Below are 20,011 nucleotides of genomic sequence, written 5' to 3'. Positions count from 1 at the left end.
TACAAAAGCTAGTATAACTGGATTTTTTATTTTAATTCTTCTTTTGTTCCTGCATGCTTTAAAAGAAAAATACATAAACCAATAAGTATAAATCAATGTTAATGGGCACACGATGTATAAAGGTGTAATTAGTAAAACAACAACGTAAAGGAGGAAGGACAGAGGTGTATTTAAGCAAAGGTTTTGCATACAATTGAAGCTAAGGTGGTATTAATTCAAAATAGATTTTTATAAAGTTAAGAGACTAATTGTAATTCCTAGGGTAACCCGTAAGAAAATAACTAAAAAAATATACTGAGAGGAAAATGAGAAAGGAATCAAAATGATATAATAAAAAAAATTAAACACAAAATAAGGTAACAATGGAGAAACCAAGGAATAAAAAGATATGAGACATATAGAAAACGGAGCAAAATGGCAGAAATTAGTCTTATCACTAATTACTACAAACGAAAATGAACAAAACTATCCAGTTAAAGGCAGAGATTGTTAGAATGGGTAAAAAAAAACACGACAACTCTATGCTGTCCACAATAGACTCACTTTAAAGACACTTTAAGTTGAAGGGGAAAGAACAGAAAAAATTAACCCTGCAAATAGTAGGCAAAACAAAGTTTTATCGAAAACTGCTACAAAAGACAAAGAATAATATTACGCATTGATGAAAATTTCAATCCTTCAAGAAGATATAACAATTATAAACATACACATGTCTAACAAGTTAGCTCCAAAAACTGAACACTAAAGGAAGAAACAGACTATTCAAAAATAATAGCTGGAGAGTTCAATACCTCATTCCCAATAACAGACATGAAAATCTGGAGAGAAAACAATAAGCAAACAGAGGATTTGAATAACACTATAAGTCATCTACATTGAACAGATATATACAGTACACTACTCCAAAATAGCAGAATATGCATTTTCTCAATGCACATGGCATATTCTCCAGGATAGGTCCAAAGACAAATCTCAATACATTCATAAAGACTAAAATCATCCAAAGTATCTTCTCTGACCACTGTGGAATAAAACTAGAAATCTTAATGGAAGAAAAACTGGAAAATTCACAAATACCTGGAAATTAAACAATACACTCTAAAATAATCAATGAGTCAAAGAAGAAATCACAAGAGAAATTAGAAAATACATTGAGACAAACGAAAACAAAAACACAACATTTCAAAACTTATGAGATGCAGCGAAACCAGAAGATAGAGGGAAAATTATACCTATAAACACCCACACTAAAAAAGAATGAAGTGGGGGCCAGTCTGGTGGCATAGTGATTAAGTTCACGCACTCAGCTTCAGCAGTCTGGGGTTCACTGGTTTGGATGCCAGGCACAGACCTACACACCATTCATCAGGTCATGCTGTGGCAGGCATCCCACATATAAAATGGAGGAAGATGGGCACAGATGTTAGCTCAGGGCCAATCTTCCTCAGCAAAAAGGGTGAGGATTGGCAGTGGATGTTAGCTCAGGGATAATCTTCCTCAAAAAAAAAAAGAATGAAGTGGGGCTGGCATGGTGACATAGTGGTTAAGTTCGCACACTCTGCTTTAGCAGCCCAAGGTTCACAGGTTTGGATCCTGCATGTGGACCTATCACCACTCACCAAACCATGCTGTGGTAGCATTCTACATACAAAATAGAGGAAGACTGCCATGGATGTTAGCTCAGCAACAATCTTTCTCAAGTGAAAAAGAGGAAGACTAGCAATAGATGTTAGCTCAGGGTCAATCTTCTTCACCAAAAAAAAAAAAAAAAAAAACTCAAATAAATAACCTCACTCTACATCTAAAGGAACTAGAAAAAGAGAGTAGACTAAACTCAAAGCCATTAGAAAGAAGGAAATAATAAAGACTAGAGTAGAGATAAGGGAAAGAGAATTGAAAAACAAGAGAAAATCAATAAAACCAAATGCTGGTTCTATGAAAAGATCAAGAAAATTGACAAACCTTTGGCCAGACTCAATAAGAAAAAAAATATTCAAATTACCAAAATCTAAAATAAAAGTGGGAACATTACTACTGACAGTACAGAAATAAAAAAGACTTTAAGAAAATACTATGAGAAATCATTTGCCAACAATTATATATCCTAGATGAAGTGGGAAAATTCCTAGAAATATACAAACTATCAGAACTGACTCAAGAAGAAACAGAAAATCTAAATAGACCTGTAAGAAATAAAGAGATTGAATCTGTAATCAAAAACTTCCCAACAAAGAAAAGCCCAGGACCAGATGGCTTCATGGTGAATTCTATCAATCATTTAAAGAAGAAATGACAATAGTTTTCAAAATCTTCAAAAAGAAAAGTCAAGAGAGAATACTTCCTAACCCATTCAATTAAGCCAGTATTACCCTGATATCAAAGCCAAGCAAAGACATTTCAAGAAAGCCTTAGATCAATATCCTTGATGAATACAGATGCAAATTTCCTCAATAAAATAGTAGCAAACTACATCCAGCAAAATATTAAAAGGATTATACATCATGACCAAGTGGGATTTATCCCAGGAATACAAGGGTGGTTCAACATATGAAAATAATCATCTCAATTAATACAAGACATATCTGACAAAATCCAATATTCCTTTATGACTTAAAAAAATATTTCAACTGGGAATAGGAGAGTACTTCCTCAACTGATAAAGGGCACTTATGAAACACCCACAAGTAAGATCATAATCTTTGATGAAAGACTAAAAACCTACATCTAAGATCAGGAACAAGACGAGGATGCTCACATTCACCACTACTATTCAACATTGTAATGGAAGTTCTAGCCAGAGCAATTAGGCAAGAAAAAATAAATAAAAGGCATCTAAATTGGAAAGGAAAAATTAAAACTGTCCCTATTTGCATAGGACATGATCTAATATAAAGAAAATAGTAAACAATTCTCCCAAACACTATCAGAGCTTATATAAGAAGTAAGCAAAGTTGCAGGATACAAGATCAACATGCAAAATTCAGTTCTATTTCTGCACAGTAGCAATGAACAATCCAAAAAGAGTAGTTAAAGAAATTCCATTTACAATAACATTCAAGTGAAAAAAATACCTATGAACAAATTTAAAAGGTAAAAAATTTATACAGTGAACATTATAAAACACTGCTAAAACAAATTCATGGACTGTAAAACTTTCTTAAGATAGCAATACTCCCCTAATTGACCTATATATTCAATGAAACTCCTACTGAAATCTCAGCTATCTTTATTATAGAAATTGACAAGTTAATCATAAAATTCACATGAAAATTAAAGGGACTATAAGAGACAAAATAATCTTTAAAAAGAATAAGTTTGAAGACTGACACTTCCTGATTTCAAAATTTACTACAAAGCTAGCTACAGGATCCAGAGTGTGGTATTGGCATTAGGTCAGACATAAAGACCAACGGAATAGAAGGAAAATTCAGAAATAAATCCATTAATCCATGGCCAAACAATATTTTGACAGTGTTCTGACACTACTGAATGGTGGAAGTATAGCCTCTTCATTAAATGGTGCTGTGATTTGCATGTGGATATCCATTTGTTACTGGCTTCTTACATTTCATATGATGTTTATAAGATTCACCAACTTTGTACCATGTCTTTGATATTATTCAGCTGAATATTATTCAGCCATAAAAGAAAGATGTACTAATACATAGTACAAAGTGGATGAACCTTATAAACACCACACAAAGTAGGAGAAGTCAGTAACAAATGGATATTCACATGCAAAAGAACGACATTGGAGCCCTACACTTCAAACCATCTACAAAAGTTAACTCAAAATGGATCACAGCTGAAACTATAAAACTCCTAGAAGAAAATGCAGGGGCAACTCCACATAACATTGGATTTGGTAATGGATTCTTCCATATGACACAAAAACACAAGCAACAATAACACAAATAGATAAACTGTTTTATTAAAGTTGAAAATCTTTGCTTCAAAGGACACTATCCAGATCTGGATAGTGAAAAGACAAAACCTAAAATGAGAGAAAATATTTCCAAATCATACATTTGATAAGGGACCTGTATTTAGAAAATATAACTACTAACAACTCAACAACAAAAACAAACAAATAAGCCATTTAAAAAGTGAGCAAAGAATTTGATAGATGTTTCTCCAAAGAAAATACACAATGGCCAATAAGCAATGCAAAGATGCTCAAAATTATTAGTAATCACAGGGAAAAAAAATCAGAACTACGATAAGATATGACTTCACACCCACTAGAATGGATATAATTCTTAAAGGTCAAATAACCAAGTGTTATTAACAACATGGAGAAATCAGAAACCTCAGAGACTACTGGTATGAACGTAAAATGGTGCAGTCACTTTGGAAAACAGTGTGGTAGTTCCTCCAAAAGGTAAACATAGAGTTACCATTTAACACAGCATTTCCACTCCTAGGTATATACACAAGAGAAACGAAATCCACAGAAACATGTCCACAGAAAAACCTGTATACTAATGTTCATAAAAACATTATTTATGATAGCTAAAAGGTGGGAATCGGCCCAAATGTCCAACAACTGATCAATGGTTATGATCCCATTTTTATGAAATATCTACAATAGGCAAATTTACTGAGACAGAAAGTTGAATAATAGTTCCCCAAGGCAGGGGAGAGATGGGGAATTGGAAAGTGATACTCAGTAAGCACAGGGTTTCTTTTGAGGTGATGAAAATGTTCTAAAATTGATTATGTGACGGTTGGACAACTGTGAGTAAACTAAAAACCACTGAATTGTACATTTTAAAAGGGTGAAATGTGTGATATGTGAATTATATATCAATAAAAGCTTTTACAAAAAAACAAGATACAACGTCACATCCACTAGTATGGCTACCATCAAAAAGAAGGTAATAGGGGCCGGCTCCGTGGCCGAGTGGTTAAGTTCGCGTGCTCCGCTGCGGTGGCCCAGGGTTCGGATCCTGGGCGTGGACATGGCACTGCTCGTCAGGCCACGTTGAGGTGGCATCCCACATCCCACAACTAGAAGGACATGCAACTAAGATATACAACTGTGGGGGGGGGGGGCGCGGGGTTTGGGGAGATAAAGCAGGAAAAAAAAAAAAGATTGGCAACAGTTGTTAGCCCAGGTGCCAATCTTCAAAAAAAAAAACTCTTAAAAAAAAGGTACTAACAAATGTTGATGAGTACAGAGAAATTAGGGCTTTTGTACACTTCTGGTGGGAATATAAATGGTACAGACGCTTTGAAAACATTCTGGTGGTTCCACAAAAGATTAAGCACAAAGTTATTATATGATTCAGGAATTCAACTCATTGTCACAAAGAACCACAAGCTGCATGATTCCACTTATATGAAATCTCCCAAATAGACAAATTCCTAGAGATATAAGTAGATTGGTTATTAGGGGACCTAGGGAAGAAAAGGTGAGTGACTTCTGATGGGTATGAGATTTCTTTCTGGGGGTGGTGAATATTGACATCATTGTTGCATAGCTCTGTGAATACAGTTAAAATATTGAATTATTTAACAAAAAAAAAGAAGGAAGGCTCAAAAGCTGCAAAATAAATCACAAGTTACCTAACTACATGGCGAGAACAAAGCCCATCACTACATTTAAGGAATACAACAAATCCAGCAGGCAGCAATGTAAATCACAATGTCCAACATCCAATCACAAACTGTAGGCCTTCAAAGAAGCAGTTAAACATGACCCATAAATAGAAGAAATATCAGTCAGTAGAAGGATATACAGAAATGACAGAGAGGGTAGAATTATCAGTGAATAAAGTCAAATCAGGTACTATAATGTGCTCCATCTACTAAAGATAGAGTAAACCATGAACATGATGAGCTAATGGAAATTATAAAAAAGCAATCCAAATAAAACTTCCAGATTAGAAACTTCAGAAAAAGATTGGTAAATGTGAAGACAAAGCAATAAAAACCAACCAAAATGAAATACACAGAGAACTAAGACTGAAAAAAAAGGCAAGTCAACTTGTCAGAAAATATCAAAAGGTCTAACTAATGAGGTCCAGAAGATGAGGAACAAGAAAGGATTAAACTCACAGATCCAAGAAGCTCGACAAACCACAAGCAGAAAAAACATAAAGAAAACTGCATCACAGTATATCATAATCAAATTCCTGAAAATCAGTGATAAAAAGAAAATCATAAAAACCATCAGAGAATAAAAGACATTAAATACAAAGAAACAAAGAACAACAGCTTATTTCTCATCAGAAACAATTCAAGCTGGAAATGGTGAAAGAAGTACTCAAAGAAAACATTGTATACATAAAATTCTATACTCAGCTAAAATGTCTTTCAAAATTAATGGTAAAATAAAGACTTTTTAATCAAACAAAAGGTGAGATAATTTATAGCCAGCAGACCCGCACTACAAAAAAATATTGAAAGTAGTTCTTCAAGCAAAAGAATAACACTAAATTGACATCTGAATTCACACAAAGGAATAAAGATTGCTGAAAATAGTAAATATGTAGATAAATATAAGACACATTTTTTTAATCTCTTTAAAAGTTTTTCCAAATATTAGAAATGCTGGTTTTAACCCTAGATAAGCAGGTTTTACAAACAATCCCACCCCAATGAGATCTTGGTTATTTTCCTCACATCACAATAGAGCTGACAATGGTTTCCAACACCATTTTATTATTCCCTTCCAACACCCTTTCATTATTCGCTTATTTACCTCTCTTTCCACAACAGAGCCAACCCATTTATTCATTGGTCAAGTGATTCAGGGTTATATGGTTCCACTGGGTTTTGGCTTGGCTGAATGAATGCCTGAACTATTAACAATTTTCCATGTTAAAGATTAGGGCCCTGAGAACTCTATTCCAAAACCACCAAAAGGAATTCTAAGGCCAGGTTAACAAATAAAGAGTAATTTGGGCAATTTCCTTATCTTTAGAAGAAAGATAACAATAGCACCTTGTATTGTGCTGGTCTCAGCCTATTGCTATTGGCCAGAAGCGCCTGCGGGCACTCACCTGGGCCTGAGGCAAGCCCCCACAAACATTTCCCATTTCGGAGTCAATGTTGTGGCTGGATAAGCCTTTGTGGTTATTATGACTGCAAGATACACTTCAGCAACAACAATCAGAGAACTTTGAAAAAAAATAAGGTTTATTACTCACAAATCCAGACATACACAGCACACCTGGGGCCACACAGCAAGGTTGCGGGCAGAGAGAGTGAGCACAGATGTGGGATTCTGTCTTTATTGAGGTTAATGTGGGGGTGCCAAGGGTTTCACAGGTTCACTCTTCATTGGTAAACTTAAAACATAAGAGCAGGAATTAAAGCACAAACAGGGAAAAGGAAGTGGTCAAATGGTCAGTTATCTTAGTTAACCAGACCTCTCAGAAAAAGGGAACTTCATGGGTGGAGTGGACTGGCTCTTTATCTAGTCGTGTAGCCGGCAATGTGTTTATTCCAGATGGATGCCTTTGAAGCGGATACCTGGCAATCAAAAGCTTAACATCAGGCCCTTATACTACAATCAAAAAAGCTAATTATCAGGCACTCACACTACAATACCTACACACCCTAGTGTTATTGTTAAGCACTGAATAACGCACATAAAGCACTTAACAGTGTCAATAAATTTTAGCTAGCAGAAGAACGTTTCTAATTTCCTCCAGAGGTGAGGGGTGTGCAGCTGTAAAATTAACTTCATAGTCTACTCTTTGGAGATTGAGAAAAGAATAAAGACCATTAAAAAAAAAAATCTCCCCTAAAGATTTTTACAGTTAGAAGTTACTATAATCAAGATACTTCATTAAATACAAACATATCAATATTAAAACTATGTCTTTTATAACTTATTGTAAATTATTTTATCAGACAATCAAAGCCATACTTAAATAGTCATTAATATAAGTTGTGATTACAATTAGATATGAAGGGTATTTGCGGGTGGGAAGGGAAAGGTATATATGAAGATAGTAGGTACCTGAGCAGAACAGTCAAGGAAGAGTAACTGGCAAAGGGCTCAGAGAGAGGAGGGAGGATTCCAAAAGATAACTCTACATAGTTAATTTGTCTAGATTTTGTTGTCTCTATGCTATGGAAAATTATCTCATATCCTATATTTGACATATAACTTGTCAAGGTTTAAGATACAGCAGAATAACTGTTTCTCAGTTCACAGATTTCTGGATCAAGCAGAATAACACCTGGACACGATACAGAGAATATGAGGAGAGCCTGGATTTTGAGCCTGATGCTATAACTGGATGACACCTTTGGGTATCCTCCTTGGGGGAGGAGAAAGTTTGTTTTGAATACTGAAGAAAAGAAAATTAATATTTGTGACCAAGAGGGCAAACTGTAGTAGACTACATTATTGTTTGGCAAATATTCACTCTTCTCCTCTCCATCCCTGAGAGGACCACCCCATATGACTGACATTGGCTTGGTCATTTGACTCGGTTTGGCCAATGGAATCTAAGCACAAGCGAAAGTGTGTTGGTTCCAAGCAGAGGCATTAAGAAATATTTCAAGCTTCCAGCAGCCCTCATGTTTTCCTGCCTTCCACCAGGAGAATATCATGTCTCAGAAAAGGGGTACTCATTCACCCTGGAATCCAAACTGAGAACATACATGGAGCAAACATCTTTCAGCCACCTCAGTTTACGATGTCTGTCATGAGCCACAGCTCATCTGTATGTGGTATCACAACTTCCCATCTGATTTCAGATAACTTTCCTTCTATCACTTCACAATAATTCATAAACTACAACCTTTCTAACATCCACTTCTAGAAGCACACATGATTTTTTTAGGTAAAGTGACAAATTTATTGCAGCATTCGTATATTTCTTTACCATTTAACATGTTCTGTTTTTCTTGTTTTAGTTATTTATTTATTTTAATGTCACAAAGTTTTTTAGTGTGGTGCCCCTAACCTCATTTTTCCTATAAGTCCTGTGGCTTTTACTGCAGAGTTTTGTAGAGCATAGTGCATTTTAGGAACATGTATGTCACATTATAACATAACTGACTATATCTTAAAAACGAGACACAAATATTCATAATCCAAGGAGACAAGTTCTATAACTAAGCCACACAGCGGTGAAAAAGCAACTGAGCTAAGGGGACACCTTAAGCTTATGACTTAATCACCTTCCATAGGCCCCACTGCCAATGACATTGGGGGAATAGGAGGTTTCAATGTATTTGGGAGAGAGGGGCACAAATATTCAGTCTATAGTATTCTGCCCTAGGTCCCTCCAAATTAATGGCCTTTTCACATTCAAAATATATTCATTCCATCCCAAGAGCCCCAAAAGTCTTAACTCATTCCAGCATCAACTCAAAACTCTGAGTTCAAAGGCTAACGTAAATAGCATGTAAATCATGTTTGGGTGAGACTCAAGGTATGATTCATCCTGAGGCAAACCGCTCTCCAGCTGCGAGCCTGGGAAATCAAACAAGTTATGCACTTCCAAAATACATGGTGGGACAGGCATAGGACAGACATTTCCATTCTGCCCTCCAGGCTCCCTGGCACAGAGGTCTGGCTTACAAGACACACTAGCGCAGCATTCCTGCCCCTGCAGCTTTGCCAGGCGGAGGTTGGGCCCCCAATGCTCCTGGAAGCCCTGCCCCTACAGACTTGGGTAGCTCCTGTCCTTTGAAATCTAGGTGGAGGCAGGCATGCCCTCTGGGCCTGTGCAATTTCCACTACTGGAGATGGCTTACTCCATCAAAGTTTGCCTGCACTCTCCAGAGGCGCACCTTCTGCACCGGGGACTGCCAGAGCCACACTTGGGACAGCCAAGAAGCTCAGCACCCACAATGCACCAGCACTCAGCAGCAAGTGCAAGGTCTCCAAGGCTGGCAGCTCCTCCTCTGAAATCAGTTGGATCCCAGGGACACTGCACAGGGGCAGCCCTAATGATTTCTGAATTGCCTTCAGGGTCATTCGTCCATTCTCTTAGGGAATAGCTCCTGGTTTCTGTTGAGATATCCGATCCATACTAATCTTTTCAAATGGTTGCTTGGCCACAACCTTAGCACTCTCCTCCAACCAGGCTTTCTCATTTTTCACAACATGGATAAGCAGGGATTTTCCAAATCTTTAAGTTCTGCTTCCTTTTGTTTAACAATTCTGACTTCATTTTCTCTCTTTTCAGATTTTACTATAAGCAGTCAGGAAGAGTCAAGCTACACCTTCAACACTTTGCTTAGAAATTACTTCAAGTAAATATCCAATTTTATTGCTCTCAAGTTCTACCTTCCACAAAACACTAAACCACAATTCAGGCAAGTTCTTTGCCACTTTACAACAAGGACCACTCTTCCTCCAGTTTCCAATAGCATGTTCCTCATTTCCATCTGAGACCACAGCAGAATGGCCTTTATCATACAAATTTCTACCAACATTCTGTTCAAGATTAATTAGTAGTCTCTAGGAAAATCGAGGCTTTCTCTTCACTCTCCTCTTTCCTTTCTGAGTCCTCACCAAAATCGCCTTTAAAGCTCCATTCACAACAATGTAGGCTTTTTCTAGCATGTACCTCAAAACTCTTCCATTACCCAATTCCAAAGCCACTTCCACATTTTTAGGAATTTGTTACAACAGCTCCCGCACTTCAGTATCAGTTTTTGTTTTAGTCCACTCGGAATGCTGTAACAAAAATACCATAGACTACGTGGCTTATAAACAGAAATTTATTTCTCACAATTCTGAAGGCTGGGAAGTGTAAAAATCAAGGTGCCAGCAGATTTGGTGTTATTGAGGACCCAATTCCTGGTTCATAGATCTCTCTCAGGTCTCTTTTATAAAGGTATTAAACCCATTGATGAGGGATCCACCCTCATGACCTAATCACCTCCCGAAGGCCCCACTTCCAAATACCATCATGCTGGAGGAATAGGATTTAACATGAATTTGGGGGGAACACTAACAGTCTATCGCACTAGCCCAAGGCACATTTACCTTAAATTCTACTCTAGTAATGTTCTTATTTTATATGCATGTGACAACATACCTGCCAGCCATATAAGCATAAAAAGAACCAAAAATAAAGCATTATACATGTACGTTGTATTAGAGTAGTAATAATTAAAGCAACGATCTATTAATAAGAAAAATATACTGTTTTTTAATACTTACCGCAAGCTTTAGAAGCAGCAACACAAATTTCTTCCGCAACATACTCCCCAGTTGGAAACTTCAGGTAATCTCCTTCAGCTTTCTCAAGGGAATGATAAAGATACACCTGTAGGACCGGATCTACTTGCTTTACAGAATTAGCATTTCCAGGAATATCACCATTCTGATGCACAGACACAGATGTTCCTTCCATTTCTGCCATTGTAAGGCAAGCCATTCCCATGCAGTCTTTCTCAGAACATTGGTCTGTAAGAGAAAACAAAGTAACAAATGAAAGTGATATTGATAAGGTATCCTTCACATACAAAGAAGTCTTCAGTGACAGCAGTGACTCTGTCAAATCCATTAACCAATTAAATATTATCTACTACTATATACAAAGCACAGAGAGAGATATCAAGGTTACAAACTTCCTGTAAATAAGGACAATAAAACTTAAGTTTATATCGTAAAGAACTATGATATAAATGTGACACTAACAAAACAAACAATATCAGTTACAGAGAACAAAAGAAGAGATCCCATGAGTAGACATGATTTCTCAACAAATGAAATTACTCTGACAATTGCTTATTGGTATCCGGAGAGGAAAAAATAACATTTCAAGCTAGGATTAACTGATCAGTTTTATTAGAGGAAGTCATATTTAAAACTGATCTTAAACAATGGATTGGATTTGTCACTAGTTGCCCCGAGGTACTCAAGGGTGGGTCTGGAAGCATTTAACTGTTTTTCCCCTTTTGTCACGTTAAGGAGATGCAAGCACCAACCACCCTGAACCAGACCAAGCCTCACCACAAGAGCTATGAGACACGCCTATGACTTTTACCTTATTTTTAATGCTAAGATCTCCTCTCCAGGAGGAGCTAGAGCCTTTTTACCATAACCTGCAGTGTATGTGGAAACATGTTTTCCAACTGAGCCTGTGCAAGAGAATACCCACCTCTCCCTTTTGAATATTCATTCCCCATCCGAAATAAAAGATGCCTACTTCCCTTTGTTCGGTGATGCCATGACTTTGGAAATGATTCCTCATGGTCTCCTATTTGCCACAAATATACTTTACTTTGTGAGATAACTACTTCTGGTGGAGAGTCTGATTTTACCCGCCAGGAGGTGAACTCACTTTGGTTTTGGTAACAGATTTAGATGGATGAAAGAAGGACATTCCGGGAGAGTGGAACTGTGCTAAAGAGTAGAAAGGCATAAGACATGTTCAGTAATTTATTGGGCTAAGTGAAGTATTTGAGAATTTATACCATTTAGGAAAGGATTAAAAATTCAGATGGATACTTCTAGCAAAATTGCAACTACATAGCCAGTAGGCATTTTTCCCTTTTTTCCTTGATACAGAAACCCAATTTTGTTGGAGATATCAATGTACCCCAAAAAACTGTCCTTGCCCACAGATGGATAGCCATGTGAACTAGTTTCAGCAAATGAGATTTAAGTGAAAGTTGTTGGGTGATATTTTCAGGATCATTCACTCCTTAAATGGAGGATGACTTAGCTGGCATGCCTCCTTTTGCTTTTTCCCCTTCAACTTCTTCCTACCTGAATCTGATCATGAATATAGGGTAGAGCAGTCACCTTAAAACCATGAGGCAACCATGAAGGAAAGGCCAAGAGAATAAATGACCTGGCAACTTTAAGCAGATGAATGAATGTCAAGAATAATCTATCACTAGACATCTTGTTACTTGCAAATAAATGCAATCCTACCCGATATTGTACAAAACGAAGGAAGCTCTGAACATCAGACTGAAGGAGTTAAACTTCATCCCACAGTCAATGATGAATTAGAAAGATGAAGTGATGAATGGTTACAAAGCTACTGCAATAGTCGAGGCAGTAGTGAGACTCTGAACTGAAACAGCAACAGATGAATGATGAGAGATAATCTAAGAGCAAGACTTGATGCAACCTGGTAACCAACTGAATACAGAAGAATCCAGGACTGAAAGACAATGAGGATTTCAAACTTGAGAGTCCATAATACCATTAATGGAAATAAGGAAATGAAAAGGACTTTGCCCCTTAACATTGGAAAGTAAGGAGAATAAGGACTACTGTTTTACACACTTTCACTTAGAAATGTAAGTAGGGCAATTACACCAAAATTTAGCTGGCAGCTAAAACATGAGATGGGTATTCGGAAGACCTGAAAATCTGACAACCTTTCCCATAGATGTAATCATTTAAATCATAAGCAGAGCTATATGAAGGGAGAGGATGGGAATGCAGCAAACACTCATACAGTATTTACTATGTGCTAAGTACTGTTTTAACTACACATTTTAAAGAAAAGAAAAACTGATTATTAAGTTAATTGCAACGTGAAATTTAGTTCTATATTCAACTATAAGGATTTGAATCTATTAGAGAAAATACCTGAGTTAATAGTTATTCAAATAACATGCAACTATCAGCATATAAAAACAAAATAAAACAAAAAACTGGCAATTGCTAACAAAACTAAGATTTTCAAAGTTCATCTGCAAATGGATATGCAAATTTAAATAATTTTAATTTGTTCAAACATACAAAATTTAAAAAATAGTTCTCTCACTGTATTACACTTTGTTACTTGATTATAAAAGTCATCTAAAATGAATTCTTAGCCATTAAAGAGCAAATCTGCTGGAATATCATCAATTTGTGCTCACCATTATTTTGACTCCTATTGTCTTCCTTCTGGACCCACTTTTTCCTGCTGAAATATATCTTTCAGTAGATCTCTCAGTGAGGCCCTAAGTTTTCAAGTGATAGTCTTTGTTTGAAAAAAAAATTTTTCCTGCTATACAGAGATATAATTGACAAATGAAATTGTAAAATATTTAAAGTACACAACATGACGGTTTAATACATGTATACATTGTGAAAGGATTTTCCTCCATTGAGTTAATTAACATATGCATTACATCATGTATTTACCTTTTTTTGGCGAGAGGTGGGGGGTGGAGGGAGAAGGTGGACATTTAAGTCTTATTCCCTTAGAAAATTTCAATTATACAATACAGTGTTAGCAATTATAGTTATCATGTTATACATTAGCTCCTCAGACCTTATTTATCTTATTACCAAAAATCTGTACCCTTTAACCAGTCTCTCCCTATTTTGCCCAATCCCCAGACCCTGGCAAGCACTTTTCTACAGTTTCTTAGAGTCAGACTTCTTTTTTGGGTAAGATTCCACATACAAGTGATATCATGCAGCATTTGTGGTGCTGTCTAGCTTATTTCACTTAGCATAATACCCTCCAGGCTGACCACGTTGTCACAAATAACAGGTATTCCATTTTTAAGGCTGAATAATATTCCTGTGTGTGTATGTATACACACACATACATATACACCATATTTTCTTGATGCATTCATGTGCTGACAAATACTTAGGTTGCTTCCAGACCTTGGCTGTTGTGAATAAAGCTGCAATGAAGGTGGGAATACAGATAACTCTTTAGGATAATGGTTAAGCTTCCATTGGATATATACTCAGAATTGGGATTGCCAGATCATATAAGAGGTCTACTTGTTATTTCTTGAGGAACTTCCACACTGTTTCTATAGTGGCTGTACCAGTTTACATAGCCACCAACAACATACAAGGGTTCCCTTTTCTCCACATCTCTCCATTATTTGTTATCTCTTGTCTTTTGGATGATAGTTATCCTAACAAGTGTGAGGTAATATTTCATTGTAGTCTTGATTTACATTTCCCTGATGATTAGTAATATTGAGCATCTTTTCATGTACCTATTGGCCATCTTTATGTCTTTGGAAAAATGTCTATTCAGGTCCTTTACTCACTTTTTAACTGGGCTATTTGGGGATTTTTTGCTATTTAGTAGCATGAGTTCCTTGTATATTTTGCATATTATCACCTTACCAGATAGATTGTAGGGAAATATTTACTCCCATTCCATAGGCTGCCTTTTCATTTTGTCGATGGTTTCCTTTGCCAAGGAGAAGCATTTTAGTTTGATGTAGTCCCACTTGTTTATTTTTGCTTTTGCTGTCTTTGCTTTTGGTATCAAATTTTAAAAAATCATTGTCGGGATCAATGTAAAGGAGATAACCCATATGTTTTCTTCTAAGAATTTAATGGTTTCAGGTCTTACGTCCAAGTCTTTAATCCATTTTGAGTTGACTTTTGTGTATGATGTGAGATACAGGTTTGTTCCATTCTTTCACATATGGCTATCCAATTTTCCTAACACCACTTATTAAAGAGACTATCCTTTCTTGTATCGTAAATTCTTTGTATTCTTTGCTCCTCTATCGAAAATTAAGTGACCATATACACATGGGCTTATTTAGGGGCTCTCTATTCTGTTCCATTAATCTATGTGTCTGTTTTCATACCAATACAATACTGTTTCGATTACTACCACTTTATAACAGAGTTTGAAATCAAGGATAGTAATGCCTCCAGCTGTGTTCTTCTTTCTCAAGACTGCTTTGGCTATCTATAACCCACAAAAATAACCTTAAAATTTAAGGCAAAATAAATATATTTTCAGATAAATGGATCCTAAGAGAACACACTACCACCAAGCCAAAACTATAAGAAATGCTAAAGAAAGTTCTCTGGATTAAAGGGAAATGATACTAGATGCAAATTCAGATTTGTAGAAAGGAATGAAGAACCCAAAAATAGTAAGCATGTGGGTAATTATAACACACTATTTTTCTTTCCTTTTTTAAAATTTTTCAAAGACAACAGCCAACTGTTTAAAGCATTAATGATAATAACATATGGTGGAGTTTATAATAGATGTAAAAGAGATGACAAGTGCCAAAGGGATGGAAAAGAGTTAAATGAAAACTATATATGAATAAATTTATGATAGCTCAGACAAATAAGAAAATCAGCAAATCAAAAATTTAGAACAATTCCTAGAAGATCAATAGTAGATAGGAAAATGTGACAAGAGAAGCGAAAGTAGAGGAAATGGACACTATTTAAAATATACAGAGAAAGGGCATCAACAAGTATTAAAAAAAGTTTTCTGCACACACATACAAAAAGCACAAATATGCAAAGATAATCAAGGATCATCAAATATTGGGAATTGGATTGGGGGAAGGAAGCATAAAAGAGGAGAAACAAAATGAACAGCAGAACAACTGACCCCAGAAGAAACTGAGATAATATAGGGAAGACAACTTAAAAAAAAAAAAATTCTACTTGGTATCCTCAGAGAGATTTAAGCATATTTTGAAAACATAAAGCATCATTTAGATGTTCGTGAAAAAGAAGTGTAAAATGGAAATAGTTTAAAAAATTGAAGAAAAAAGATGACAATTCAATGAACGGGCTGAATAATACAACTGAAAAGAACTAATTTGTAACTTGGAAGACAGAGTCAAAACGAACACCTAGTTTCCTAGATCAAAAAGAGAGAGAGAGAGAAATATGAGAGTTCAATCCAGAATGTACAACTCTAAGAGCTCTAGATGGAGGAAGAAGAACACCACAAAGAAGAAAAAAAACACTTTTTTAAATAAAGGAAGAAATTTTATTGGTGTTAAAGATGCCTGGGTTCACATTAAAAGGATCTTCTGAGAGGAGACAAAGCTTAATTTTAAGTCTTATACTTACACACATCAAAGGGTCATAACACCAAAGAATGAGGAAACTATAAAAGAGTTTGATTTAATTCTAACTACTCAGAGCTTCTACCTATACATATAAATATGATTGATGAAAACATGCATTCAGAGAGATCTTGTGAAGATGGCGGCATAGGTGGACTCTGAACTCAGCTCCTCCCACGAACACAACCAGATTACAAATATTCTTGGAAAAATTACCACAGAGAGAGACCTGAAAACCAGGTAAAAAGAACCCCCAAAACAATGGACAGTCCTCACTGAGGCAGAAGAGGCAGAAATTCCTTCTGGAGAGGAAAAAAGCCAGCTTCGGGAGTGGCAGAGCTTCACACCCAGCTGGGCAGGAGCCACCCTAAGGTACGCAGCCTTCCTTGGAGAAGTGGGGACCTTAACGGGGGCACATTACCACTATAAGCATCCTTCAGACTCAGCAGAACTGAGAGGAGTGTCCTACTATTTGGCTTCACTGGCTATTAATTGCAACAGGGAATACCCTCAGAAAAGCTACTGGACGAAAGCCAAAAAACTTGGCCCTTAAAGGGCCCAGGCACAAACTCACCCAGCTCAGAGAGCAACCTAAAATCACCAGACAGAAAGCTGCACAATCCTTTGGTGAAAAGAGACTAACCTGGTAGGCTCTGGGTGCATCTCAGTGAGAGGTGAGACCTCTCCAGAGAATGAGACTTTGATGGCAGCCATTGTTGTGACCTAGTACAGGTGTGTTGACACAGACACTGGCAGACAACACTGAAGTTCTTCTGCTGGCCTGTTAGCCCAGGGGTCTGCCATAGCCACTGGAGGGCAGATTTAATCCAGTTCAGCCAGGGCAGGCAGCCTGCCCTAGGGACTGACCACACCCAACAGCAAGCCCTCAGGCTACTAGTCAGCCTGCATAGACTGGGTGCCTTGATCCTCCACAGGCAGGCAAGTGTGTCTACCTCTGTGGGGCAGGGCCTGTGTGAACACCATGTAAACTGTGGGGGACACTGGTGCAGAGGTAGGAGCCTCTGAAGTGGGGTGACTGGGTACACTCAAGGGAGTCGGGAAGTATGCATGGGCCAGGACTATGTTGAACTATGGGGGTGGGACTTATCAGTGGCAGAAGACCTATCTTTCACAAACAGACACAAAGAGGATCAGTCCCACCTTCCAAAGCCTGAAACAATTGGGTGCTCCTGTGCCTAGGGCTAGCCCCACTCAGCTGCAATCCAAAGAGAGCTGACATCAGCCTTGCAGGCCTGAGGCCTACAACGGCTGTAAGCCCATGAGCCTAACATCTAGCCACACTGGGTGCGACTCAATTAACAGGAAAACTGCAAGAGGAGTGAGCTATTAGCCCTTGTAGCTACTGGTGCTGGTGCTTCAAAAACCCAATTTACAAACAGCCAGCCAGGGAGGGAAAGCCTAGACTCCCTGGGTACCTGCAGTAAGAGTAACCCTGCTACAGCAGCAGGACACAAGTAGCCTTGTGTGAACAGGGGTCACTCCTGGAATATCTGGACTGGTGACGAGAGAGAAGCACACAGTCAGACCTCAAAAAGCGTCTCTTACATAAGGCCACTTCTCCAAGATAGGAGACACAGCTGAATCACCTAACACACAGACATAAGCACAGAGAAAGAGGCATAGTGATGAGGCAAAGGCATACATTCCAAGCAAGAGAACACCACAAAACCCCCAACAAAGAACTAAAAGAAACAAAAATAAGCAATCTACCTGACAAAGACTTCAAACAAAAACTCATAACGATGCTCACTGATATCGAGAGAAGACTGGATGAACACAGTGAGAATGTCAACAAAGATTTAGAAAATATTAAAAAAAAATCAGAAATGAAAAATACAATACTAGAAATGGAAAATTCACTAGAGGGACTCAATAGCAGAGTAGATGATACAGAAGAAGGGATCAGCGAGCTGGAGAAAAGACGAGAGGAAATCACCCAAGTTGAACTGATTAAAAAAAAAGGACTTAAAAAGAATGAGAATAGACTAAGGGAACTCTGGGACAATATTATGCACACTAATGTTCACATCATAGGTGTCTCAGAAGGAGAAGAGAGAGAAACAGGGGCAGAGAATCTATTTGAAGAAATAATAGCTGAAAACTTTCCTAATCTAAGGAAGGAAACAGACATCCAAGTACAGGAAGCACAGAGAGCACCAAATCAACCCAAAGAGGCCCACACCAAGACACATTATAAATAAAATGTCCAAAATTAAAGATAGAGAATCCTAAAAGTAGCAAGAGAAAGACAACAAGTGACATAGAAAGGAAAGCCCAGAAGGCTATCGGCAGACTTCTCAGCGGAAACCCTACACACCAGAAGAGAGTGGCATGATTTATTTAAAGTGCTGAAAGGAAAAACCTACACCCAAGAATATTCTATCCGGCAAGGTTATCATTCACATTGGAAGGAGAGAGAAAGTGTTTCCCAGACAAGCAAAAATTAAAGGAGTTTATCACAAGGAAACCAGTTCTACAAGAAATGCTGAAGGGACTTATTTAAGTGGGAAAGAGAAGATCACAAATAGGAATAAGAAAAGTATAAAAAATGATAAAGGCAAAAATACCATAAAGGTAGCAGATCAATCACCTATGAAGATAATATAAAGGTTAAAAGACAAAAGTACTGAAATTACCTATTTCAATGGTAAGAGGGTAACTGATAGACATACACAAAATGAGATTAGATACGACTTCAAAAACATAATATGTAGCAGGAGGGGAATAAAAGAGCAGAGCTTACAGAAAGAGGTCAAGCTAAAGAGACTATCAACTCAACATAGAACGCTATATACGTAGAATATTATATAGGAACCTCATGGTAATCACAAACCAGAAACCGATAATAAATAAAAACATGAGTAAGAGGAAAGAAATCAAACATATAACTAAAGAAAGCCATCAAACCACTAGGGAAGAAAGCAAGAAAAGAAGCAACAGAGAACTACTAAAACACCCAGAAAAGAAAAAAAAGTAAACAAGCGATTTACAATAGCAAAAACAGTCCTGAAGAGCAAACTGGGAGATTTACACTATTAGACATCAAGATTTACAATAAGGTTAGAGTAATTAAGTCAGGTTAGTGTTAGCATAAATATGAACAATTAGGTAAACAGAACAGAGACCAAAGAAACATCCTCACATAAGGTCACCCAATTTAGAACAGATATGTCACTGCATTTTGGTGGAGAAATGTTGGTCTTTTCACTAAATGTTTCTCAGTAAACTGGCTATTCATATAAGAAGGAGG

General features: G+C 37.1%; 1 protein-coding gene across 7 annotated transcripts in view; it reads right to left on the bottom strand.

The window, feature by feature from the left end:
* Window positions 1-20,011, bottom strand: part of JAK2 (Janus kinase 2) — a 136,899-nt gene that overhangs the window by 81,578 nt on the left and 35,310 nt on the right. For 3 of the 7 annotated variants that reach the window (XM_014860724.3, XM_044756571.2, XM_044756568.2), the window contains exon 3: window positions 11,141-11,386. In XM_014860724.3, the coding sequence (XP_014716210.1) occupies window positions 11,141-11,363 (223 nt within the window). In that variant the 5' untranslated portion in view covers window positions 11,364-11,386. Of the gene's footprint in view, window positions 1-7,376; window positions 7,480-11,140; window positions 11,387-13,806; window positions 13,938-20,011 lie in introns of all 7 variants that reach the window. The other 4 variants (XM_070495414.1, XM_070495413.1, XM_070495412.1 and 1 more) reach the window with 3 other exon arrangements.

The sequence above is a fragment of the Equus asinus genome, chromosome 23 (genome assembly GCF_041296235.1).
Source record: "Equus asinus isolate D_3611 breed Donkey chromosome 23, EquAss-T2T_v2, whole genome shotgun sequence".
NCBI lineage: Eukaryota > Metazoa > Chordata > Mammalia > Perissodactyla > Equidae > Equus > Equus asinus.
Note: the sequence above shows the minus strand (reverse complement) of the source record. Positions and strands in the feature narration are given on the sequence as shown.